At 39.3% G+C, this 26615-nt stretch overlaps 1 protein-coding gene across 1 annotated transcript; it reads left to right on the top strand.

Annotated features, from left to right (window-relative positions):
* Positions 1–653: 653 nt before the first annotated feature.
* On the top strand, positions 654–25319 carry HELLS (helicase, lymphoid specific). The gene is made up of 22 exons (XM_080598172.1): positions 654–809; positions 898–1010; positions 3696–3818; positions 5077–5136; positions 6154–6190; positions 6283–6347; positions 6812–6853; positions 7616–7840; positions 9237–9419; positions 9696–9839; positions 10489–10685; positions 11398–11494; positions 12419–12580; positions 13079–13221; positions 14293–14431; positions 15650–15733; positions 15813–15932; positions 18467–18583; positions 19207–19366; positions 23169–23265; positions 23474–23550; positions 24786–25319. The coding sequence occupies exons 1-22, from the start codon at positions 779–781 to the stop codon at positions 24878–24880; spliced, it is 2511 nt and encodes an 836-aa protein (XP_080454298.1). The 5' UTR covers positions 654–778; the 3' UTR covers positions 24881–25319.
* The last annotated feature ends 1296 nt before the right edge of the window (positions 25320–26615 follow it).

Below are 26615 nucleotides of genomic sequence, written 5' to 3'. Positions count from 1 at the left end.
GAGTTGTTTGTTCTGCTGCTGCTTCTTTCTGCCCCTTTTCTCCCTTCCCAGGTCTCTTTTAGAGCCGGGAGCTCTGCTCCCCATGCGCGTGGAGTTTAAACTAGTGACCCCTTGGACAGTCAGGTGCGAGAAACTGCTAGCACAGTAAATTTTTTTTTTTTTTTAATGGATCGGAGGTGATAAGCCCAGAGTTATTTTGACAGCTGGTGTTTTTCGGGTCAAGCTGAAGTGTTTGTGTTCTCAACACCCGAAATATTTACTTGAATGCAATCTATGCAGCGGGAAAGGTTTTCCATCGGTGGTGGTGGCGGTGCAGCTCTCGCTCGGTTTTAAGCGTTCCCCTGCCCTCTCGTGGCACAGACGAGAAGCGTTCAAGGAAATGGTGGGGTCACCTTCCCTGGGGTTGTTCAAGGAAAGGTGGTGCTTGGGGACATGGTGTAGTGGGTGCCATTGGTGGTAGGGTGATGGCTGGACCAGGTGATCTTGGAGGGCTTTCCAACCCTAATGATTCTATGAAATACACGTGTCCACAGGGACAGGAACCCACCGAAACACCCAGGACCAACATGCAATGAATGCGACGTGTTTCTACAAGCCCTCACAACGTCATGAGGCGACTCCCGCCACCCCCCCCAAGATGGCTTCCCTGGGGGCCCGCCCGGAGGCGGGCCGGGGCCGCCTCGCGAGATCTCGGCCGCGTCTCGCGCGGCCCGCTCAGCGCGCGGTTTTTGTTCTCGCGAGGCGGACGGCGCGCGGCGGAGCCGGTGCAGGGGGCGCCATGCCGGCACGGAGCGCGGGCGGCAGCGGCGGTGAGCGCCGGGACGGGGACGGGACGGGACCCGGGGCGGGCGGGGACGGCTCGGGCAGGGCCCCGGGGTAACCGTGCCGTCGTTGCAGAGCCGCCGGGAGCCGAGATGGGCGAGCAGGCGGTGATCACGCCGGCCATGCTGGCGGAGGAGGAGCAGCTGGAGGCGGCGGGGCTGGAAAAGGAGCGGCAGATGCTGGAGAAGGTGAGCGGCTGGGGGGGGGCTCCCCGGAACCCCCCGGAGCTCCCCGGAGCCCCCCGGAACCCCTCGGGGCTGGTGCCTGCTGACGGCCGTGTGCCTGCCTGCCTGTTTTTGGAACAGCCTCCTGGAGATGATGCCTTCCTAGCACGCATGACATGATCATGGCTGTGTTTCATTTTTGTCCTGCTCTGAGCGTTTGTGACTGTTGGTATTAAGAGTCTGTTTTGGAGAGCCAACCTGAAAACAGGGTGCTTCAGCACTGCTGATACAAATTATCAAGGTATCAGCGTGCCAGAAATAAAAGGTGCTCTATTTCAGGCGTAAGAAAACATAAGTGTGGAAGAACATGCATCTTAAGTGCTCTCCTGGGATTTTTCGCTAAGAAACTAATGCTGTTACTCAAAACACTTGAGAAATCTTTATTTTTTTTTCCCTCCATCTTTCAGAGTATTCTCATTATTTCTTTTGCTTAACCATCTGTCTTTGTATTGAACAGTCCACAGAAGAATGGTAGCTGAAAGTTGAAACATTACTTTAGGGATTTGAGAAATACAGTTTCTAAGGCCTGGAACTAATTTTATCCCCTCTTTCTGTCTTTACTGAGAAAAGATTTTCATTTAAAAGGTACGTTTTTAAGCTGCAACATTATGATTCTGTGGTCGAAAAGTATTACTTTATTCTTTATTTATTACTTCATTCTCCTAGAAGTCTCATAGTCTTCTTTCTTACAGGCAGTAACTCATGATAGAGCCTAGGTGAACTGTTCTTCATGTATTCCTTGAACTAAAAATTTGATGGCAATCATTTGGAGGAAATTCGTGTAGAGTAAATATGTCTCATTGCACAGGAAGTATTGAGAAAAGGACATAAAACTTACTTTCTTTCACAACCAGCCACTTAGGTGTCACAGCTGTAATGTGATACTACTGTTCGTTTCCTTTTTATGTTGTTGTGGTGGAGGTGGTTGATTTTTTTCCCCCTCATTATTCTTTCAATTTCTTAAGGATCTGCAGAGCTTACCTCTAACAAGAGTTATTCCCCTCTCCTGTGTGCTTCTACCATGCTTTCACCCTGTGCTCAGGGGTCTGTCAGACCAAGGGAGATTACTCATGTCACTGAACTCAGGCTTACTGACATCTTGCGGACAGTTGATCTTCTTGAAGATCCTATTATGTTTTTTTGTGCTTCACTTCTGCAATCCCCTTGCCAGGTGACTTGAGCAGTTCAACAAATGAGTCACTTGTTCTTTTTGTGGTCTAAGAGCAAAATACCGCAATGCAAATATATGAGAATGTAGAATGATGAAAAAATGAGTGGCAGATTTTTTCCATAGTCAATATAACGGGTATGAAAACCACCTTGTTGAGGCTTGGAGGTTCAGTCAAAGGATGAAGTCCTTCAGATGAAGTAATTAATGGAAAGAAGCTGGGTCCCACTCCAACACAAATTGAGCAATACCAACTCAATGAATGAAGTACTTCAGCTTCACTTATATTGTTTCTTGGCTTTGCCATCAAGGGTTGGTTTTCCTGGACTCAGGTACGTTCTGTCTGAAGGAAAAAACCTGAAATGAGGAGAGCAGTAGCAAACAAAAACTTTATGGAGAATTTGCAAGAAGGCCACGTAGCCCCCAAAAAACACCTGGAGATAGATCTTCTGCTCACAAATGCATAGAGTGATAGCTACTTAGTAAGAATGACTTGGCATACCATTTGTGGAAAACAAAGGTATGATTTCTCGGAGGAAGAAACCCTGCTTTTTTGTAGTTTCTCCTCTCAGTCAGCTAACATCTTTTCCCTACCTATTAATCTGTTTAGTTCCAGAAAATTCTTTCTTTTCTGTCTTGGTGTGCCCTTCCCCCAGTGTTCCTTCTGAAGGCAATGGCATAGATAAGCATCTTGTAAAGCTCTGCATCTTGCCTTTCCTGAGTTTCTCTTGGAGATGCTAATTTATACCTTTTCACTTGCTTGAAGTCTCCATCTAACAGGCAATTTTACCTGACTGCTGCAGGGTGTATGCTTTTTTACTTTTTGGAGAAGTCTTGGTGAATTACACTGTGTTGACTAATTCAATGGGTAACATTTTTTTTAAAAAATAGTGGCAACTCAAGCACTTGGATTTTGTAAGCAAAGCAAGGAGAAGTTGCTGTTTTCACACTGGGAATTCACTTGGCCACTGTAAATTAGGCACTAATGACTTTGTAGCCATCTGAATATCTTGCTAATGAAAAACTACCTTTGTGCAAATGTTATATGGAAGTGTCCCAGTTAATACTTAGGAAACTGCTGAATTTTGAAATGTGATTTTTTTTTTCTCCCAGATTTTGCAGGCTATGAATAAGCTTAGACTTCCTTTTAACTCTAAATCTACAAATCAGAGTTTAGGTATCTTTAAGCCCTTGAATACCTTGTGCTGTTGCACTGGAAGCAGGTATGCTGCAGAGCTGTTTATGTGTGCAAGTGAATCCATCCCTCAGTTATGCTGATTTTGCAGCGAGCGCTTCATAGAGAGATACATATGGGTGAATACACCCATGAATCATAAATATTTAATGACTCAAAGAGAAATGCTTGTGCAGGTGTGAAGCAATTGTGATTATCCTCTAAAAGAGCCCTTTCGTGTGTGTAAGGCATTAAATTTGAATTAAATTATATCTTTAAATACTTGACCTTTTTTTGTGTTGGCCAGGCTCGCACTTCTTGGGACAGGGAATCAAGTGAAATGCGGTATAAGAGGCTTCAGCATTTGCTTGAAAAAAGCAACATTTATTCGAAGTTCTTGCTAACCAAAATGGAACAGCAGCAACTGGAGGTAAGTGTATTCTTCTCTGTGGTGGGGATTCTTAAGATGAACTGTCATCTGTTTTTTTGCTTCAGTTCTGCTGAATATCTATGGAAGGTACCGCCCAGGAATGAGGTGGTGCTTTACGTAATATTCAAAGTTTGTCCTATAAATTTATAGATAAATCAGTCTGGAAAGAGCATGAATTATGATCACAGTATAAAGGTAGCTGTGATGTCTTTACAATTTTTCTATTGGCCTGAGAGATAGGAAGACGAAATTTAAGGAAGCTGGAAAACCTGGAAGGAGGATAGAAGGATGCAAAGAACTGACGTGTAGAAGTTGTGCAGCCTGGTTTTGTTGATTGCTGTAGGCTGAGGGTGAGGCTTGTCTTCAGGATGCTAAATGTAGGACAAACTTCTAAATTACAGTAATCTCAGACCATGCTTTTCCCAAACAAGAGCTTCCATGAAATGAATTTGTTTTCTGCTTTTTAAATCTACGGGTTCACATCTGGCTGTGTCTTTACTTTTGTAATTGTCCTTGTATGTACAAACTTGTGAGAATTTGAGCTTGAGAGAGGAAGAATCTCAAGAAAAGAGTCAGGATAATCATGTGCTCAGATAACTGATACTTGACAGGCTGCAGAAACGTCCTTTCTAAAGTACTTCTCTGGTGTCTATTGTCAGCTCAAATTCATGATTATTGATAGAATGACTATTTCAATATTAAGTCTTATTGCTCCATCTGATAATTATAAAGGTTCCGTATCTTTTTTTTTCCCCAGGGTCCTTTTGCTTTCAGCAAGTAAAAATAGTAAATGGAACAAAAAATCTTAGATTTTTAAAGATATTAAAGCATTTCTTCCTTAAAGGCATTGTAGGCTACTTACATTGCATTCTGTTTGACAACGGACACAAGTGGTAACTCGTAGAAGTTAAAGGGGAGCTAACACACGTGGAAAACTTGCTGTAGTAAATGTGATCTCTTCAGGAGTTTGCAATTGGGTATATTTTTGTTGGAGTCTTCTTAAATTACTGTATTTGACAATGTTTAAAGTAGTCACTGACAAGCAATTCAAAGCAGTTGCACTTACATGCCCAAGTTTTGTTTTATGATTTTTAACAATGTCAGAATAGAGGCTTTTACTGAAACTGCTAAAACACTCAAGTTTGTAGAGTACATGGCACTCTACATTACCAATGTAATCTGCATTTGTTATTTTTATAATGGATAGTTTTGTGAGTGTCATTTAAATACAATAAATGTCTTTTTGTTTGTTTTTTAGGAACAGAGAAGGAAAGAGAAGTTAGAAAAAAAGAGAGAGATGATGTTAAAATCTGCGAAGGTAAGATTAACTAGAGGTTTTATGCAACTTCTCTTTGCTATAAGTCTGTCAAATTGCCATGTCAATTCTGATCATCTGGTCAAGGTAGCTAAAGTTAGACTTACCCAGGATTTGACTTGCAGAAAGATCTATTGTACAGTATTTTTAACCATAGTAAGACTTTAAATCTACTTAAAAATCACATAGCATGACAGCCTTACTAAGGAGACTTTTCTGACTAGTTGGGTCCCCGATATAATAAGGACCTATTACATTAGAGCATGTCCAGAGGAGTCCCATACAGGTGATCAGAGGGCTGGAGCACCTCTCCTATGAAGACAGGCTGAGACAATTGTGGTGGTTGAGCCTGAAGAAGGGAAAGCTCCAGGGAGATATGGAGTGATCTTCCAGTACCTAAAGGGGGCCTACAAGACAGCTGGTGAAGGACTCCTTGTCTGATCACTACACTCCTTGACAAGGAGTAATGGCTTTAAACTAAAAAGAGTGTGGGTTTAGATTAGATATAAGGGAGAAATTCCTTTCTACGATGGTGGTGAGTCACTGGCACAAGTTCCCCATAGAAGCTGTGGATGCCCCATCCCTGGAACTTTTTAAGGCTGGGTTGGATGTGGCATTCAGCAACCTCGTCTAGTGGGAGGTGTCCCTTCCCATGGCAGGGGGGTTGGAATTAGATGATCTTTAAGGTCCCTTCTAACCCAAACCATTATGATTCTGTAATTTTTATTCAAGGACGTGGTTTGGATTTGTCTTGTGGGGTTGACTTTTAGTTCTGGTTTTTTTTTTTTAGCAATGATTGCTTATCTTATTCAGTAGGCTAAGTGCTGGTGTACTAAAGCAAGGTTGAAAAAGATAAACAGTAACTACTTTTGCTATATTTTTTATAAACTACATAATACTAAGTCTTTCAAAAAGATTTCAAAGACAATGCTTTAAGTTGGATTGCATATTTCTCTCATCTGTGCCATGATAGTTAGACATGCATAAGATGATGAACCTCTTTCTATATTTATTTTCTAGGGTCAAAGTCCAGCTGATGGCAAAGATGAGAAATCAGGTAACGTATTAGGTTCTGCCTTTAGTCAGTACTGGTGTTTTCAGTTTCTTTAACATTTGATGTGTTGCATAAACTCAAATGTTATTTTATAGCTGCAAAAAAGAAGAGAGGGAGAGAAGACGGAACATACAACATCTCAGAAATTATGTCTAAAGAGGTAGGCTGTATTTATAAATGGACTTGTTTGGGTTTTTGTGGCTCAAATTTTAACTGGTGAGACTATCACTGTGTGACATCTGTATTTTGGAGCAATGCATTCTTATACATTATCGTCAGAAATTATTGACTGACAGCCAACAGTAGTCTACCTATAAGGTATGACTTCTTCCCAGCAAAATTCTATATAACAAGCAGTGTTGTCGGACCTGTAGAATCCAAATGGTTTTCTTAAATTTTTTGGGGAGGCAAGCTGTGAAGATGTGTTCAATTATCTTTTGTGACTGAAATGCATTTGCTGATGTGTTACCTTGTTACAGTCACGTATGATGGATGATGTTGTATGGAAATTTTCTTCAAGCATGTAAAGGCTCTTCAATTAAAAGATTTCTTGAAATACAAATTGGAGTAGCCTTTAGAGTTGAAAAGCACATAAGCGTATTTTTTTTCTTTTTTTTTTTCCAGGAAATCTTATCAGTGGCAAAAAAAAGTAAAGTGGAAAATCAGGTATGTTTTCACATGTTATTGGGTATGTGTTAAGCCCAAAGGGAGGGAGGACATTTTATACTTTCTAGCATGTCTTTAAACTTTTATTGTAAATAAATATCTCTTAGCTATGTATTGTAGTTCTGAGTTAAAAGCTTTAAAACATGCTGCAAGTAAATGCACTTAAACGCCTTTTATTGTATAACGGGTGAAAACTTCTGATTTTTACTGTAGTTTTCAAAAATGAAGGAAATAATTTAGTAAAGAAATGTTTGTGCTAGTATATAAGACCTTAAGATGCAGCCATTTTAAAGCATTTAAATTTGGAGATTAATAGTTGTGGTCTTTTCTTGCTTCTACTGTGGCTTAGGAACTACAAGTGCAGTACTATGTACTACTTTGTAGTATTATCTAGAATCCACTTACAGAAAAGAAATCACTGCATTAAATGTCAGCCTTTCGGCAAGGTTTTATGTTTTCTTGCTTTCATGGGTAGAATGGCCTAATTGTTCTTCAATTCCAAAGGAATAAAGGATGCCAGTAAGGTATTGAAATTTTGCATGGTTACCTCTGCTTTTGTGGTGATACTAATCCTAAAAATAAATTTCACTCTTTCATTGACAGTTACTCGAAGTCTTTGTAGCAAAACAAGCCAGCCCCTGCCACATAATAACAGACTGGCAGAAATTTACCAGAAGTTTCAGCACCTGGCATAAGCATGTCTTAGCTGGGTTTTGTTAAAGCATGCCACTTGTCACATGTTCCTTGAACTTCCCTCTATAGGATGAAAGCTCTTCTGATAACTTGTGTCCAGAAGACCTGCAGAAAAATGGAGACTCAAATAGTGTCATCAAGGATAGATTGTGTCAAGCTGTACGACACAGTGCCAAGCAATTCCTTGATCCAGTACGGAAATATAATGGACAGCCAGTGCCTTTTCAACAGCCAAAGATTTTTACTGGAGGTGTAATGAGGTGGTACCAGGTGGAAGGCATGGAGTGGCTAAGGGTAAGGAGCAATTGTTTACAAAATTGAATGTGTTGCTGATTGGAGATGGAAACAAAGAGGAAGAGACACTAGAAATCTGTGGTTATAGTTGGTGAAGGCAAAGTGAAGAAGGAAAGGACTTCATGATTTTGTAACACCAGATTCTTGTATCATGAAAAAAGTTGCCCATCTGCAGATAGAAAGTTACAGGGTGGGGAGGATATTTAGGTTTGTAAAGGCTTCTGTAAGCTTCTTGGTTGGTGTTCTTCATCTCTCCTTTCTCCATCTGTTTTCATGTTCAACTCCTTTCAGTCTCTCCTCATAAGTGCTTTGTGAAAGCAGTAGGTCTATGCATACTGAATTTGAGGGACAGTCTTTCTGTTTTTCCTCTTTCAAGGACTTGAATGCCTAGCCCCATAAGCCTGCAAGTTGAGTCTTTAAACATCTAACACGAATAAGCTTTCAATTCTCTGCATTATGGACTCTTAACTAGTGGTATTAGCATAATGTCTTTAAATTGTTTTGTCTTTAACATTTGATTTCAAAAGCCAATGAAACTTATGTACGTGGGCATTTCTTTTATATTTTTTCCCTGTTCTTGCTTGCAAGCCAGGCAGAACTAACTTTTCTTCTGCTGCTGATCTCCTATTTCCCTTTTTTTTTCTTGCTCCCACAAGCCTGTATATCCTGTTTTAACAGGCTTCAACTCATCTCACAAGTGAGTGCCACTAAACTCACTCATTCTGTTCTGTCTCTGGGAAGTGCCTAAGGAAGGTTGGCCTGTTCTGGGGGAATAAACAGCTTCCATTGTTGGACCATCACTCATAACCTTTAAGAACAGTAGATAGAATAGTCAAAGGGTACTTCCTTTCTGTTCTGTTGTGAGAAGTTGCTCTGTCACTTGTTGAAATAGGCAGTGTCTGCACGAATAATTTTTGCCAGAACAGCAGGCAGTGTTGGTCAGGTATTGCACCTTTTTCCTATGCCGAAGTAGCAGTGGCTATAAAAGCTACTTGAAAAGATAAAACTGAAACGCAGTAACTCGGTCTTTTGGAAATGGAAGCTACGGGAATAATTTGGAATCAGGATGAGTAAAAGTCAGAGTATTGTGAGGTATACTTGCTGTTGAAGCGTTTTTTGATATAACAGTAGTTCACATCCTTTCCTTTGATACTGTTCTCTTTTTTTTTCTCCTCCTAGTCAGGCACTTAATTTGCTCAAAGCACATTACCCTACATATGACAGTCCGGGGCTTACAAGATGCTGGTGTTTTGTTTTCATCATGGAGAAATCTTATTCATCTCTAATATAGAATGTGACTAGTAGAGAGTTTCTACAGATGATACATTCCTATGGATGTTTGTTCCTAAGGTGTGATAGTTATTCTATGCTTATGTATTTTTCTTTGTGTGTGCAGATGCTTTGGGAAAATGGTATCAATGGCATTTTAGCTGATGAAATGGGGTTGGGGAAGACAATCCAGTGCATCGCAACAATAGCGCTGATGGTGGAGCGAGGAGTCCCTGGTCCTTTCTTAGTATGTGGACCTTTGTCTACTCTTCCAAATTGGATGTCTGAATTCAAAAGATTTACTCCAGAGGTAAGAGAAACAAAGGTTTTTCTTCCTTGGGTCTAAAAGAACTATTTTCTAAAAATTCCTACCTCAGTTCTTAGTTTTAATTATTTGCATCGAAACGTTCTCTATATAGAACATCAGGTTAACTGTAGTTCTTTGTTGTTACTACACACTATGCTATGTCTTACTATGTATTTACAGTCTTCTTGTAACCAAGCTAATAATTATCTTTACTACCTGTGAGATTTACAGCTTTAAGTGAGCTTAATTCAACTGACTTCTAAGTCTTATTTCTTTCAGATTCCAATAATGCTGTATCATGGAGCTCAGCAGGAACGTCGTAAACTGGTTCGAAAAATTCATGGGCGACAAGGATCACTGCAAATCTATCCTGTGGTCATTACTTCCTTTGAAATTGCAATGCGAGACAGAAATGCCCTGCAGGTATCTACGTTCTCCTGAAAATCCTGTGACAGGTGGAATGCCTCATCACTAATGGCAATGCTTTTAAAAAGCATTTTTTTATAAAATAAAAAAAAGAAAAAAAATCAAAAAACACACAAAACCCAGCATGCTGCTTGTTCAATGAGTGTCATACTGCAGCAGCTATGTCGGTATTCAGTTCTGCTGTGATATATATCCTTGGTAGAAATGGCTCTGGATTATCTTTTTGTGCTTGAGAAATTCTTCAAATAGAATACTATCTTAATTAATTGCTTGCTTCACTTTTTTACAACACTTACAGCTGTAATCTACATAATTACAGCTTTTTGCCCATTATCTCCATAGGTAGAGGGGAGAGATGTGGAGAAAAGTTGTCCTTTTTATATAAGTAACATAGTTAATATTAGAGTGGTTGCTTCAGTGAAAAGAGCTTCTTGTAGAAGTTTTCACTGTAATCATCAGAACTAAATGCAGTCACTGTGAAGCATTAACTGTTTGGACTCTGCTGTTCCAGTCTGACAAAGTGAGAAACAAGAGCAAATAGAATCTTTCTAACGGTCAGGATCAGGCAGTCTTACTAGTGCTGCTCATTGGGCACGTTTTGATGGAGTAATCTAAGATTTACTGAAATACCGTTTCTTGTTTGTAGAATTGCTTTTGGAAATACCTGATAGTAGATGAAGGTCACAGGATTAAAAATATGAACTGCCGTCTTATCAGAGAATTGAAACGTTTTAATGCAGACAATAAACTGCTGTTGACTGGTACCCCCCTGCAAAACAACTTGGCAGAACTTTGGTCGTTGCTTAACTTCCTGTTGCCAGATGTGTTTGATGATTTGAAAAGGTGGGTTGCAGTCTGGTTTAAAAAAAAAAAAAGATTCCCCTTTGTTCTGTTTGGGCATTATTCTTGCTCTTTAATAATTAAACTTCTGTCAGTGTTTAAAGAGTTCTTTTATGATATGGCTGTAATTTGGTATAATTATCTGGTTGTAAAGACTTTGAAATGTGTATTGTCTTCACGCTAATAGTTTCAGAAAGGAAGGATGTAATTATCAGCTCAGTGGATAGTGGAAACTCAATTCTGAACTAAGACATAGGCGCTGGGGTGAGACGGGAGATGGTTATCTGATCATAAGTGTCTGGAGTTGCTTGAGATTTTGTAAGGTGTTACAGACAGTTGTGTGAGGCTGTCAAGCATGGGACCCACGGGAGACTGATGCTTTTATGAAGCAGTATGGGGAGATCAGGAATGTTGCCAAAACCAGTCTTGAATTTAGTCTAAATTTGGAAAAAGCTACAGACTATATTGAATATAATTGATCATAGTAAATATTACAACTTATACAGGTATTTTTATTGATGGCTTTTAAAATCTCAAGCATCTGAATTGACAGGTGTATTTCAGAAGTGTCTCCTGTTTACCCTCTCTATGTGATAGATACCAGTGCTTTGTTTTCTTAAATCACAGGATGTGAGGAAAAATAGCATAGTTATATAAGGAAGAAGAATCATAGCTATGAAGTAAGCTATTCCTTCTTTTGTTTTGTTTTTTATAGTTTTGAATCATGGTTTGACATTACCAGCATTACAGAAACTGCCGAAGACATCATTGCTAAAGAAAGGGAGCAGAACATCTTGCATATGCTACATCAGGTTTTCACTTATTTTTTTGTGTTATTTTTTCATGGTTTATTTCTGACATTGACCATTATTACAAAGTGTACCAAAATCTTGTTTGTGGGGCTGACTTCTGACCCCCAAGGCTTTTATTGTGGCACTTCTACACTTAGGTATCTACTTTTTTCCTCCAATATTTAAGGTGTTTATAAGTGCTGAAAGGAACAATGTACTTCTTTGATAAAGACTCTTTTTTGTTCTTGGAACTGAATTGAGTTCAGTTAAACTTAATTGCTGTTGCTTACTTCAGTCTGCCAAAAGATTTGATTTGTATATTGAACTTGTGGAAATATAACTTTGAGAGAATTTATGCCGCTCTGAGGTGTTGAACAGAAAACCTTTTAACAAACTAGTTTTATAATTTGCCTGTCTTCAAAGGCAAAACAAAACTAACATTCAAAATGTTTTTTAAGGGGCGGTGGAGGGGAAAGTAACTGCTTTCAAAACACATCTTCCCATTGTAAGCTGATGGTGTGAGATACAATTTATATTTTTTAGATATAATTGTTGATGACAACTTATATATTGCTTTTAAAGGCTTATGGCTATCCTGGAATAAGTTGAAGAAATATAACAAGCAAAATGAGCTAATTTGTAATAAGATTACTTTCAATTAAGAAAATTATTTGAAAGGTCTGCAACCCTTATTAAAGACAGTTTTTAAGATGTCCATAGATGTGGGGTTTTCTTTTTCTTTTAACACATGTGATCAGTATGTGTGTAAAAGTTTTGGAGTAGGCATCTCTGTTTAAAAATGAAGTATGGAGCTCTGCAGATTAAATCCCTTAGTTTAAATTGTAATAATAATGTTTTATCAGTAAACTTTTTGTGTGTCTTTTTCTTTTAACTAGCCTTGTTGAGAGCTTTGAGTAATTATAACACAACTGCTCAACGTTTCAGATTCTGACACCCTTCTTACTGAGAAGACTGAAATCTGACGTTGCTCTTGAGGTTCCTCCCAAACGAGAAGTTGTGGTATATGCGCCCCTGGCAAAGAAGCAAGAAACATTCTATACTGCCATTGTAAATCGTACCATTAGGAAACTGCTTGGAAATAATGAGGTATCTACTGATATGGGTGTTATAAACCATTAATAGCAAGCACATTTATAAGCAAAACCACGCTGACATTGCTTCATTACTAGTGTGACCAAAACGTTTGCTTACATTTTGAGTCTGACCCTTTCGTCACTTCAGTGACTGTTGATGTGACTGGCCTCTGTGGTCATAGAACTGATAATATGTGAGTGTTAGTATGCTTTTGGTTGCTTGTAGCTTAGTGGAAAAAGACAGTTTTCATTGAACTGACAGTTTCTGCTGTAAGATCAGTAAGGTACTAATGCAGCTTTTAAAAATTGAGCAGAAGCTTTCAAGATCTACAGTTAAAGGCCTTTAGAGTTTGGGCCACTCTTTCTGCTTAGCAAAATTTACAGCTGCAGAAACTAAGTATTGGATAGAGCGTATTGCTGAGACCTCTCTTCAGGATTGAGAATTCTTGGGTCAGCACAGGCCTCTGAATTTGGAGCTGTCTGCTGTTGATGACAATGCTGTTTCCCACAGGAAGAAGTAATTGAGCTGAGTCCAACAGGCCGACCAAAACGCCGTAGTCGAAAACTGGTTGATTATTGTGAAGAACATAATGGTTCACCTGATGACTTGGAAAAATTGATCAGCAGGATGCAAGAGGAAGTGGAAAAAGAGAGGTACCTGCTTTAAAAGATTATCTTTTTTGTTATACTGAGTATTGTCCTCTTAATATTCCTTCAGAGCTTTGCTTGTGTGGTTTTTATTGCTAAATTTTGCATGCTTTGTTCAGGTAAAACTTTCGTCTACGTTGTTCAGTTATGTTTCTGTCTTTCATTGGCTCAATGATAGGACATGGGATAATATTTGTGTGTTAATTACAGTTAACTCTCAGATTTTTACAGAGTTCCTCAGGAGTACTTGAAGCAAAGTTTGGGCTCAGGACTGGAGAAAAGGGATAATTAGTTTCCTTGCTAAATTTTATAAAATATATAGGTTTAAACTGAGAGCTGGAACCCAAATAGCCAGCATGGTTACTGCTGTGTTTGTGACACTTACAGGTCACTTACTGGTTGGTGATTATGATCAGAATGGAGGACCAAGACTGAGGGTGCTAAGTAATCTTGAGTTTGACAAGATCCATTGGTGGCTCTAAATTGGTTGGAACTCCTTTGGGCAAAAGAAAAGCCAGGATTGGGCTTAAGTTACAGGACTGAACTGTATTTGTTTTGCTAGATTTTATTTTAGTCCAGTGTACTCTGAAAGAACGGGTATTAAATATTTGCCTGTGTTAGTTTTATGACATGCTTGGTTCCCTTATGCTGGATATAGCTCTTAGGTTTGGAAGAGCAAAATAGCTGTAGTAGAATCCTGCAATGTGTATGTGGCTGAACTGGGATAGGCCAAGAGCTGATTTTGGAGTAGTTCATATATTGTTCAGTGGGAGATATGACAAAGTTTCAGAGTTCCCTTTTCTGTTCCACTTTTACGCTTCTGATTACGACTTTACCATCCTTTTGTGTTTTAAACCAATAGTGGCAAACTCTAGTGCCTTCAGTGCCAAGTGTGACACTAAAGGAAGTCTTGTCTGGTAATAGCTTTATTAACTGTGAGGGGTTTAAAGGAAGTTTGACACAGCATGTGAATCTGTTGCTTTTTATTTTATTTATTATTGGGGGGGGGGGGGGGTTATTTTTTTCTGTAACACAAGGTGATGCTTTCTTTACTAATAAGACGGCATGTCTTTCAAGGCCGGTGGTAGAAGTGAGCATGCCCATGGATTCGGAGGTGAACCTTAAACTACAGAATGTTATGATGTTACTGAGGAAATGCTGTAATCATCCCTATCTTATCGAATACCCATTGGACCCTGCTACACAACAATTCAAGGTATGTATATTAAAAGGATTAGAAGAAGAATTATTCTAGGCATTTAGAAGCAATAGATCATGAGCTGACAGCAGTTAGGAATGACCTTTACAATGTATTTACATATGCCTCCCTACTGAATTCCAGCGTGTGACTGAATCATTATTTGAAGCAGCAGTTGCAACAACCAGTTCAAGCCTCTGTGTCCCTTTAGCCTCTGCAGTAGTGATACTGTAGTGTTCTCCATTATGAAGGCACTCATCTGCTGGAAGCAAGTTATTGAACTGAAACAATAGCTGGCTTCTGCTTAGCCAAGCTGTTTTAGGATCTGCCTTAAGCTGTCCTCAAAAAGGTTTATTTTCCAAACTAAAAACGCTGATGTTTGTGAACTGTTCATGACGTAGACTGTAAACACTGCAGAAGGTATGATGGCAGTTTTTAGGAGAGGTGTTCCAGGGCAGACAAGTACAACAGGATCGTCTACTCAGAGGATTACAGAATCTGATCTATGCCTTGAAAGGGAGAAAGTCCAATGGAAGTACCTCATAAAGGCCAGTTGGCAGTTTAATCTAGACAAGGCAATTGGTAATATAGGAAAGTAGAAAGTACTTTGAGTTGAAGGAAATCTCCATCAACTTGAAGTTGCTTTGTTTGTACACTCTAAATGCAGTTTGTGGCCTCTTGTAATCATGTTTCCTGCTTGGTGTGTGGTTAACAGATTTGGCTGCACTGTGGAGAAAACTGTCAAAGTTTATCAATGCAAGGTCAGTGCATAAAAGAAGGTAACACCATGCTAGTGTGTAGAAAACAGGTTGTTTCACACTTGCAGGAGCTAGCACCTGTAGCTTGTTCAGCTAGTGCTTCCTTGTCTCCAGCAGATGGAAGCCTTGTGCATTAATTACCACTGATAGAAGCCGGGAAAGAAACTGCTTTTCCATGTGAAGAGAGAAACCTTCATGACTTTTATTCCTTCCAGAAATGGGATGAAAGTTAATTCATTTAAAAATATATATATATTTGGGCATGTAAAAAAACAGTGGGGTTTGTTTTAATTTCATCGTGATTTAACTGATTCAGCTTACTTTGCAATTTGTTGATTTCAATGTTATGGCTTTTAGTTAAAAGGATGGTACAAGTTTATTTCAGTAAGCATTTGTTGGTGCTTCTGAATGATGAAAACCATCGGCATCCTTCCTTCTAATATGCAACTGCTTCTCCCCTTTTTCCCCTCCTTCTAAGGTTGATGAAGATTTAGTAAAGAATTCAGGCAAGTTCCTTCTCTTGGACCGGATGCTTCCAGAATTGAAAAAGAGAGGACATAAGGTAAACCCAGTTTTTCTTTTTGGCACAGTTGTCTCTTGATGATCAAAAATGGTACTAAGGAATCTTCCTGTTTTTTTAGGTCTTGTTGTTCTCACAAATGACTATGATGCTTGACATCTTGATGGATTACTGCTATTTGAGAGACTTCAAATTTAGTCGATTGGATGGGTCTATGTCTTACTCAGACAGAGAAGAAAATGTAAGTACATGTTCATGTCCTTTGAGCCTGTTACCAAATTGTGCCTGTTAATGTGACATTGGGATGAGACTTTGCACAGCATTTAGTCTTCAATAGGCAACAGACATCTATGTTGAAACCTGATGTTCTTGCTGCTGCTTTAAAAACTGCAGTTGAGAAACACTGAAGTAGTGAAATATGTTACTAAGCAACATCTTGGTATGCCTAGAATGATGAATGCTCACATATTCTTGTTGCCCAGATGTGAAGTATGCAATTTATGCAGATTGCGACAGGTGCTAATCCCAGTGTTACCCCAGCCCTATTGTTTCCTAGCATCCAGGATGTTATACCAGTGTCTGTGGGAGTGTGCTGCAAGTCTAACACCAAATAGGTGTTAGAGTAGATAAGAATAGATTTCCAGGAAGTGGTGTTGTGTACCTAGTTATACACTTGTAACTTCAGCCTGAAAGTAAACATGGATTCATTACAGTGTAATCCTTTGTTCTTGCATGCTTATAACGAAAAGATCACAGAATGCCTTACTATTGAGGCATGTATTTGTCATGAAGAGCAGCCATGTAGAGTGGTTTTGGAAAAGCTTTGAGGATTTGCAGGGATGTAAAAAAGCAATACATACACGGTATGGAAGAAGTACACCGAATGTGTCTAGGCGATGTGCTGCAGTTGCAATATGATCTCGCAAGTATGTACCAGTATTTACGCAGATAAGGAAAAACAGTGACTTGCTGATCATCTAGCTCAGAAACTGCTTTTGTTTGCACTGTTTTTTCTCTGCCACAATGTGGCTGAGGAAAGCCACACCCCTCAACATTTAAGTTGCTATTGTTAAAAATGATCCTAAAAGCCAAAGGCTAACTAGCAATGTGACTTGTATTAAGCAGGTAAAATTTTGTGCTGCTGGTTTCTAGGCGTTTTTGGGAGTTGATTACGCAGTTATGTGGTTGCAAATTGTCAGCAAATGGAATGGCCAATGGAATGGCTTTTGGAGGGTATGAATTCCATACTGTTCCATACTGTTTTGTGATCTGACAGGCAAGCTTTTACTCCATATTGCTGCTTCTCACCTCCTCACAAGTTTTCATCCTATGATGTGGTTGAAACTTCTGAAACAAGGCACTCTGTGCCTTGCTTCTGGAAGTTTGATTGTTGTAGGGGAGTTAAAAGAATACTAAAAAAATCAATGTAGAAGTGTACAGCTGTAAAAATCTGAAGAAATCAGGTGTTTACATGCTTGAGCAAGGAGAACCTTGTTCCAGTGAAAAACTCCCAGCAGGGTATGCATAGCTCAGTTGAGAATGAACAGTGTCTCAGGGTAACAAGAGGTGAGTTGGAACATTACTTCATTTAGTAATATGTATCCAGCAAAGCGTGCTTTGGAGAAAGAGTCACTTGGAGGTCAGCTTCTATATTCTACAAAGTAATTTGAAAGCTAGAGGGAATCTTGGTGTAAAAGGAAACCTGAGTGCAGATAGGCCCAATGCAGGCCCAAGAGGTACAAGAGAAGTTCAAAATAGTGCGTGCATCCGAGCACACGTCTGACATAGAAAATGTAACCAGCACTTGCCTGCTAATGTGTCTGTCTTTTGAAGTCGAGATGTCCTGTTTCATTCTTGGGTTAAGAATTGCATATGGTACTTCCTCTTATGAGAAGACATGTAGTTACATCCATCTTTTGTCTCCGGTGACTTCTATATTTTTTTCACTTCGTTGAAGTATCCATGTTAAGCATGACTTTTTTTTGTCTGTTATGTTTTTTAGCATACAGTTAAAATGTTTTGGCATTAGGTTCCCACTGTGTTTCAGCTGCATAAACAGCAACGAGTGGCTCAAGAAAACCATGGGAACAAGGGATAAGTGCAGCAAGTTTTAAAGGCGCTGGTCCAATTTGCTTCTTTTCCTCTCTGTTCTTGGCTTCAGTGCCTACCGCAGAGTGGTGTAGGTGCAGAACAAGAGAACAGATTTAACTGCTCGTAGATCTGGTAGGAGCTGTGCTGACGCTTGGAAGGATCTTGCCATGAAAGTAGGTTAGATGCTGAGTAGGAGTTGAGAAAGTTATTCTTAGTTTTGAAATAAGAAGAGGAGGTATACAAGGAGGCTGGAAGTTACAGTCAAGATGACATCAGAATTTTAGATTGCTCCATGTGTCAGAAAGTAGATATGTTTTTAGGCTCTGCCAACTTGGACTATGCTCAACTTGGGAAAAAAAATATCACTGAATGGTAGATTACGTGGGGGGTAAATGTGACTGGGATTATGTCACTGTAGTTATCTCCACTCTGTGTTGGACAGCTCATTGACTAACACTCACTAAAATTGGCAGATAAGAAAATACAGTTGTTTCACTTCTTGTTCTTGCCCTGTCCCAGATGCACATAATGTCTCTTAAAACTTCAGTTTACCTCTGGCAGCGTATGTTATATTCTACCTGTTTATATTTTAAAATTCCAAACATAGGTCTTTTTAAAAATAAAACGTTGGATATGTTTTGTTTGATCAACCTGCTGTTTTGTAATAGTCTTATTCTCTTCCAGATGCATCAGTTTAATAATGACCCTGAAGTCTTCCTGTTCTTAGTGAGCACGAGAGCTGGAGGCTTGGGCATTAACCTAACTGCGGCAGATACAGTTATCATATACGATAGTGACTGGGTATGTTGACAGACTGTTTACCCAGTGATGTGTTGTAAAATGCTTTCTTTACTGCTGCTTTCAATCATTGTTTAGTAAGCCATTATGGTATGGGCCACTTCTGTTATTTAATGACGTGTTACATAATGACAATATAAGCCGTGTATGCTACCATGTTATATGTTATATATACAGCCTGATTTGAAAATAGCTTCTCAAACAATGTTAGAGCTGGTTTGCAAAACCAGCATGTTTGTCCCCTGGGTTATACCAAAAGTAGGAGCTTTTTTGTTTCTGTTACTATTTTAGATGTTTCCTTTTTTCCAATTTATTATTTGTAATTTGAACGTAGCAACAACCTCGGCTAAATTTTTGATACAAAAAATGTTTATCTGTTGGAAACTGCAGCATATAATGGAGAAGCAGTCAAGCTAGCTGGGTTGCTCTGGCTGTGCAGCTACAACAGCAGAGCTTGGCACGGGCATGTTTTAAGAGCGAAGAGATGTACAGTTTTATTATACAATAGCTGCCCTGCTGTTTGCTTCAGCTGTGACTCAGCTCACTGACTGAAAATGCTGCCTGTGGTAGCATTTAAAAAGAGAAAAGTTAACAGTGCAGCTAACTTGGTTTTCTTATCCCCTCAGAACCCCCAGTCAGACTTGCAGGCCCAAGACAGGTGTCATAGAATTGGCCAGACAAAACCAGTGGTTGTCTATCGTCTTGTGACAGCAAATACAATCGATCAGAAGATTGTGGAGAGAGCTGCTGCCAAGAGGAAGTTGGAGAAGCTGATTATCCACAAAAGTTAGTATCCTTCTCTTATGCCTTCCTTTATGCATGTGTTGCTTCTTTAAATCTTGGAGACCTCTACTCTGTTTTGAAACTCTTAAGTATTTTTTCTTAAACACAAATAGCTTCATCCTTCCAAAAATGGCTATATAACACTGCTCCTCAAAATGCATTCTTAGACGTATTACAGATAACTTCTACAGCAAATTAAAGGAAAGCACTTGTATCATTTCAGGCCGTACCGTGTTATGAATACTTCTTTACTGGTAGGTAATTTAGGAAAAAAAAAAAAAAGTGATGGGATGGTGAGCCTGCCTGGAATAAATAAAAGTAAAAACGGGCAATGAGGGAGTACAGCTTTGGGGCTTGTTAGCAGCTTGTCAGCAAGATGATAGTTTGTTCAACCCAAATGTTTTAGACTTCTAGGATGGAAAATGTCAAGGCTGGGAGTAAGTAACAAGTCTGAGTTGACTGTCTTTTTTTCTTATAACCAAATTAAATGAACCAGAATATAAATGGAAAAGCAGACAAAAATTGCGATATTGCTTGCAGTTTAGCTTATAACAATTCTTCATTTGAAGCAGTAGGCTTACCTAATGATATTTAGAGCTGTGTTTAATGATATAAAGTTTACCGATAGGTTTTCTAGCTGTACTGGCAGCTGCTTGAATAGGGAGCGTTCCATTAAAATTGGTAAAGTAAGCAGGTACTACAGAAAGCTGGTTTCTGGGAGTTCCTGCTGAATGTGGTTGCGACTGCAAGTCTTAGACCTGTAAAATCACTGTAGAAAATTTCAGAATCCTTTCTGCATTTGTCTTTTTAAATTTAAGAATAGTCTGTTATAACCACAGTAGAATAAGTTCTCTTCTGGGGCAATTAACCAGTGCTGAATGGCACAATAGTCCTTTTTTTTTGTGCGTGTGTGTTTGCAGAACAATGGTGATTCTTGTTGTGTTCTAGATCATCTAGCTGGTCATACATACTCAAGGGTCTTTAAAAAATGGTTGGGATAAAGCTTCTCTTTTGGAGTAAATTTGTTTTGTTTAGGTGCTGTAGGAATCCTGCTCTGCTTCTGTACCTTACTCTGTGTGTGTTGTATTTGGATGCTAGCTTGCTATAGAATCATAGAATCATAGAATATCCTGAGTTGGAAGGGACCCTTAAGGATCATCAAGTCCAACTCTTGATACCGCACAGGTCTACCCAAAAGTTCAGACCATGTGACTAAGTGCACAGTCCAATCTCTTCTTAAATTCAGACAGGCTCGGTGCAGTGACCACTTCCCTGGGGAGCCTGTTCCAGTGTGCAACCACCCTCTCTGTGAAGAACCCCCTCCTGATGTCGAGCCTAAATTTCCCCTGCCTCAGCTTAACCCCGTTCCCGCGGGTCCTGTCACTGGTGTTAATGGAGAAAAGGTCTCCTGCCTCTCGACACCCCCTTATGAGGAAGTTGTAGACTGTGATGAGGTCTCCCCTCAGCCTCCTCTTCTCCAGGCTGAACAGGCCCAGTGACCTCAGCCGTTCCTCGTACGTCTTCCCCTCCAGGCCTTTCACTATCTTCGTAGCCCTCCTCTGTACACTCTCCAACAGTTTCATGTCCTTTTTATACTGTGGTGCCCAGAACTGCACACAGTACTCGAGGTGAGGCCGCACCAGCGCAGAGTAGAGCGGGACAATCACCTCCCTTGACCAACTAGCGATGCCGTGCTTGATGCACCCCAGGACACGGTTGGCCCTCCTGGCTGCCAGGGCACACTGCTGGCTCATATTCAACTTGCTGTCTACCACGACCCCCAGATCCCTCTCTTCTAGGCTGCTCTCCAGCATCTCATCGCCCACTCTGTACAATTACTATAGTATTTTCCAAACAGTAAGCTCAGCTGGGGAAGGAAAAAAAATTCTTGCAACCTCTGACAATAATTAGCTGTGTATTAAACTTGTAGAATTTAAAAACGTCTTGTAGTATATAAAGGAGAAAAAAAAACCACCATGTTTTTGGGAGGGCAGAAGGCGGGCAGAAAGGCCACACCTGTAACTGTCTACTGCAGTGTGCCATTTGTCATGCCTGTGTCAAGCTGTGGATTGCTGTGGATTGTGTGGATGATGTTGGCTAATGGTTCAACACTTCCTTTGTCCTAGCCTTTTTGTAACTGCTGTCTTCATGTGACTGTTAGAACTGCCATCCGACTTCTCTCTAGAGGAGCTAATGACATCAGCCCACAAGGCAGGATGGACTCAAATATTTAGATGACTGCCATATGCTAAAGTAGCAGTGGGAACTAGGATGAGGCAGTGTACAGGAAGGAAACTGAGCGGCAAGGGTCGTGTCTTTGGTTTTGCAGCAAGTTGAATGTTTATCTTGCTAACTTTTGGTGAAGCCTGCCTGTAGGAATGTTCCCTGCAGGAGTCCTTGAGGCTCGTTCTGTAGTTGTAAAGGTGATGTAATGTATCCTATAATTCTGAATATTTAGAAAGTATCAGAAATTTTGAGAAACGAATGAGGAAGGAATGTCATAAAGCTTATATGTCTAAGTCAGGCCTTTCTGTGGTGTCAACTATGTAGGGTGTGTACAGTACAAGTACCAAACCTTAAGGATTGAAATATAGTGCAAAGCGGTGTTCTTACTGAGCTCAGCATCGTGTCGTGCCTTCTGTCTTTGTTTCTGCTTTATTATAGAAAGATGCCTAGGAAACTGCATGAGAACCAGTACAATTTTAGATAACTTAGTAGATGTCAGACTAAGATGAAGTGATGCACATAAACTCTTTTTTATCTTATGTGCATTTCCTGTAGCTTTCTCTCTGTTACTACTACAGCCCAAGATCTGTACAGCACTAATTCAATGCCATATAGTTTGTGAAACTCTGAAAACTTATCCAAATGAGTAAAGGGAGAAATTGCATCGCTAAGAATGTGGGATGTGACCTGCGTCCTGTGTGTCACAGCAGGAGAGAAATCTTATAGCCCTAACCCCTCTGGAACTTTCATTTGATTTGCAGTTTGCTGAGAAACAGCTAGTCCTTGGAGGAAGATGGGGAAATATGTGGGGAGGTGTTCTGAGACTGAGATACAGGAAACAACAACAGTGAGGCTGCTGAAAGGGTATGAGGAAGACTTGCTATGAAATGGCTACATGTGTTAATAAAAACTGGGGAAGCTTAGCATGGGACAGTAGGCCTAGCAGTGCACAGACCGAGCTTGGCTTCATCCATGCTTAGATTTAGCAAGGTAATAAATAATCTTGTATAACTTTTTGGATGTTGGTGCTGACATCGTGATTTGTGTGTAGATAACTGTTAGGTTGGTTTCTTGAAGAGATTATGCTATAAGATATATTTTGTCATTTCTGTAAACTTATTAAATTGAGGGAGTTTCTACAGTGGAACAACGTTATCCTTCATATATTTCCTGTCTTGTGGTTAATGCTGCTTACTTTGTTTCAACCAGCTTACATTACAAAGCGAACAAACTTCAGCACCTACCATCTAACTTTATTTGCAATCTTTTTACTGTAAGTAGAACTAATGGCTTTTCTGCTCTGTGTGTGCGTGTGTGCATGGTGAATTGGTGTTTCAATCGGTTCTTCTGCATACTATAGCTAGAAGGTGAAAGGCTTGCATGTAAACTTCTCGTGCACCTCTGATTTTTTGACCAGTTAGCCTGTTAGCTTAAGGTGTGTTTAGTTCAGGGCTGAAACAATGAAAGACAGCATTAGCCTCGATATGCAAAAGTAGATTTGTTCCATCTGTGCCTAGTATTGATGTAACAGTTTATGGAATTTGTTTCCGTCTCTACTTAAAATTTCTCCTTTCTACAGATCAGTTTAAAGGTGGCAAATCTGGCCTAGCACAATCAAAGAGCTGTCTGGACCCTCAGGAATTACTAGAATTACTGAAATCCAGAGACTATGAGAGGTATGTAGAATTTTACTTTTTTTGTTGACCATTAAGTCTGTAACTTGCAGCTTGCAAGCAGCTGTCAATAGTTCTCGTGTTTTACAAAGCGGATCTTCAGAGTGAAAAGAATGTCCTAGGGATTCTGCTATACGGAAGACTGACTTCTGTGCTTTATTAACTCTTACATGCTTTTATCTGTATTGAGAGTGTGTTTCTTTTTCAACAGAGAGGTTAAAGGATCTAAAGAAAAAGTAATCAGTGATAAAGACCTTGAGTTACTCTTGGATAGAAGCGATCTTATTGGTAAGTGTCAGAATTCTCATCCATCTCTTGTGTTGGACAGAAATACATTTTTTTTTTTAAGATTCTTTATATGTAGAAAACAGTCATAGTTTCACTTCCCCGCAACTGTTTTACATGTGAAGAGAGACACTTTAGCCCCAAAGCTGATGTTTCCAATAGGATCTGCTGAAGAGGATGACTTTGACAGAAGTATTCCAGGAAACCTCATTCATGCATAGTGTGCCCCAGGCTTACACACAGTAAAGGAAAAGCAGATGTTTTGCAAAGAAATTTTCACTGCAAGTTGCTGTAGTTGGTCAAAGTAGAAGTCATTCTCAGGAGAAAAAAAAAAAACCTTATTTCAGCAAACCTATTTGAAAACCCATTTTGATACTTTCATAATTCAAAATATAGCCTAGTAAAACTTCAAGGAGAGAAACCTAAACTCTTTTGGGGTTACCAAGGGTTACCATGCCTTCTCAGTGGATCAAATTTTTTTGGGGGGGAAAAAAAAAATTTCGGTTGTCTGCTTTTGTAAATTGACCAGGCAAAGATATTATAAAAACCTTAATTCTTCTGAGAAATTGTTTAGAGGAACTTTTAGTTTCTCTAAACATTACATATAAGATGCTGAAGGAAATAAAGCATTTTAGGAGAGATGAGACTCAAAACATAGATACAGAAGAAAAAACAGTCATTATAGAATTTATAAATAATTCATGGCTAGTCTTAAATACATATGATATGTGAATTTTGAGTGAAATAACTGCCTGAGGAGAAGAGAACAGTTACTACACTTTGAAATTTCTCCTGGTTTATCTAAAGAATGTTTTTTTTAAAAAAAAAAAAAACCTGCTTATTTCAATTTACTGTTGGTATAGAAATGATTCTTGCTGCGCTGACACAATATGATCCGTCTTTATCTTTACAAATTCAGGCTATGAAATAATCAGATTTGTCCTTTCAGGTTGGAAAAGGTGTCATTTATTTTTGTTGTGTTATTAGCAGGCATCATATTTTATAGTGGTTGCTTCTTTTTTCTTATCTACCATAAGCAGAATTTCATACACAACTGTAAAATATTTTCAAGCACGAACTGTTAGTTGCTGAGTGGTTATGAAGGAGCAAACTGATCTTTATCAACTTGATTTCCAAATTCAGATGAAATAAGAGTACATACGACTTTTCACTCTGCATTGCTGTACTTGAAAAGAAAGGTTGCAGACAATTCACCTATTTTTTTTTTTTAATTCTAGATCAAATGAAAACTGAAGCAATTAAGAAGAAAAAAACGGGTGTCTTCAAGGTTCTGGAGGAATCATCGGATTCCAACGCAGAATGTGTCTTTTAATGTGCAAATGGCCTGTTGTCTTACATGACAAATATGACTGACATCAGCTCTTTCAGAGATGTCATTATACATACTGATCCTTTATGCTGACTCTTTATGGCCTTTTTCAGATCCCTCAGTTCTTTCAGTGAATTTTGACATGTCCTAAAGTGTGATGTTTATTATAGTTTCATGTTTGTAGCTTTGTTAGCCTCTGATAAAGGATTAAGAAAATGAGCATGTTTCATATTTTCAGCTAGCTTTTGTGATCAGTGGTAAAAACTGGCAAACTTGTGTAAAATCTTCCTGTGGAAGTCCTAAAACACTTTTTTTTTTTTAATACGGTGTTATGATCTTATTTGGAAGGGAAAGAGCATATGCCTTTGTAACAGCTTCTGTTTTGTTTTTTTAACTTCTGCAAATTATTTTGATAAATAAATAAATGTCTGGTTTGTCCGAAGTGTTGTAGGTTTTTTGACACAGACAGCACGTAGGCTTTGCTTATTTAAAAATCTATTATTCACTCTTTCTCTACTTATGCAACCCTTTAGCCCATTTCACACATCAAAATAAAACAAATGCCCAACTACAATAAACCTCCAAAATGAGGGAGCTAAGAGTACCCAAACAAAACTGTAACCTTTCCTGCTGCAGACAGCAATTATCTATTGACTGGCCTCTAAAGCATCTAGAGGGAGCTGAGTACTGGAAAGAGGAGAATGTGTGGATATGTGGAAGACCAAGGACTACCTCTGGGCAAGGGTCAGTCTGAGACAACACTGGGGAAGAAAAAACAAGAATTCAAATTCCAAATCAGCAGGAAGCATGGTTTTATTCCAGGAGTGACAGGAGGGGAAGTAGATAATAAAGCAGGTGAAGTATATAACTTTAATTGCATATGTATCCTCTAACAGACAGCTGCAAGCAATGGTTTTTGACGTGGGCATCAGCTTTTAAACTCTATTATGCTTTGTGAAATGTCTTTTAGGCTTAATGAGAGATGGCAGTTATGGCATTGCAGCTGGAGGTGTCACAATTGCAGTTAGACTAGTTATACTAAGGCATGGGTAATGTTTCAGAATAAACTACTTAATTTATCAAACTGTTGGAAACTAGTTTCTTGTCACTTTATGATCATTTGTAGATGAGACCTTCCATATAAACACCAGGTGAGTGCCACCTCACAAGTAGGAAATACTTGTTCTCCATTGGCAGTAATATGTTAGCTGATTTAGAGTTATTTTATACTTGTACAAAATACATGGTGCCTTACAGAAGTAAGGATAAACAAATAACTCTGTTAACGGGTATGCTGGCTTTGACCTTTCCCTGTTGAAAGCCATGTTTGTGTCCAGTTACCGAAGACAGAAGTTTTCAAGTTTTCGTTCAGTTACTTATTATCCTGACTAACACAAAGTCCAACTTGCGTTGTCTCCGTGTGTTACGTATATTTGCTGAACTGCCATCCTAGTCTCATCCCTTGTTTTATGCTACCGAAGACCTACCACAGTAATTGAGATTAAATGATAGGCCTACAATAGTATCTAAATGGAATCATTGCAACAGTTTTTATTAAAACTGACATAACTGCTTCCATGCAGGCTTACCTAATTTTAGAAGACTAATTTACTGTGCTCAACCAGCACAGCTATGTGACTGTCACGGCAGGACTATATGATAGGAAACAAAAATGAACAAGTATTTCTAACCCATACTCTAGCACAGCTAGGATTTAGTAATAATTGCTTCCTTCCTA

This window comes from Anser brachyrhynchus (assembly GCF_964034855.1).
Source record: "Anser brachyrhynchus genome assembly, chromosome: 6".
Classification (NCBI taxonomy): Eukaryota; Metazoa; Chordata; class Aves; order Anseriformes; family Anatidae; genus Anser; species Anser brachyrhynchus.
This window is presented reverse-complemented; position numbering and strand designations above follow the sequence as displayed.

Bases quoted from the DNA above. Each gene is read 5' to 3' on its own strand.
- HELLS (XM_080598172.1), top strand. From the start codon at position 779: ATGCCGGCACGGAGCGCGGGCGGCAGCGGCG. The intron at 3,819-5,076 runs GTAAGTGTATTC...TTTGTTTTTTAG, and splicing joins TGGAACAGCAGCAACTGGAG to GAACAGAGAAGGAAAGAGAA. The intron at 15,933-18,466 runs GTAAGTACATGT...ATTCTCTTCCAG, and splicing joins ACTCAGACAGAGAAGAAAAT to ATGCATCAGTTTAATAATGA.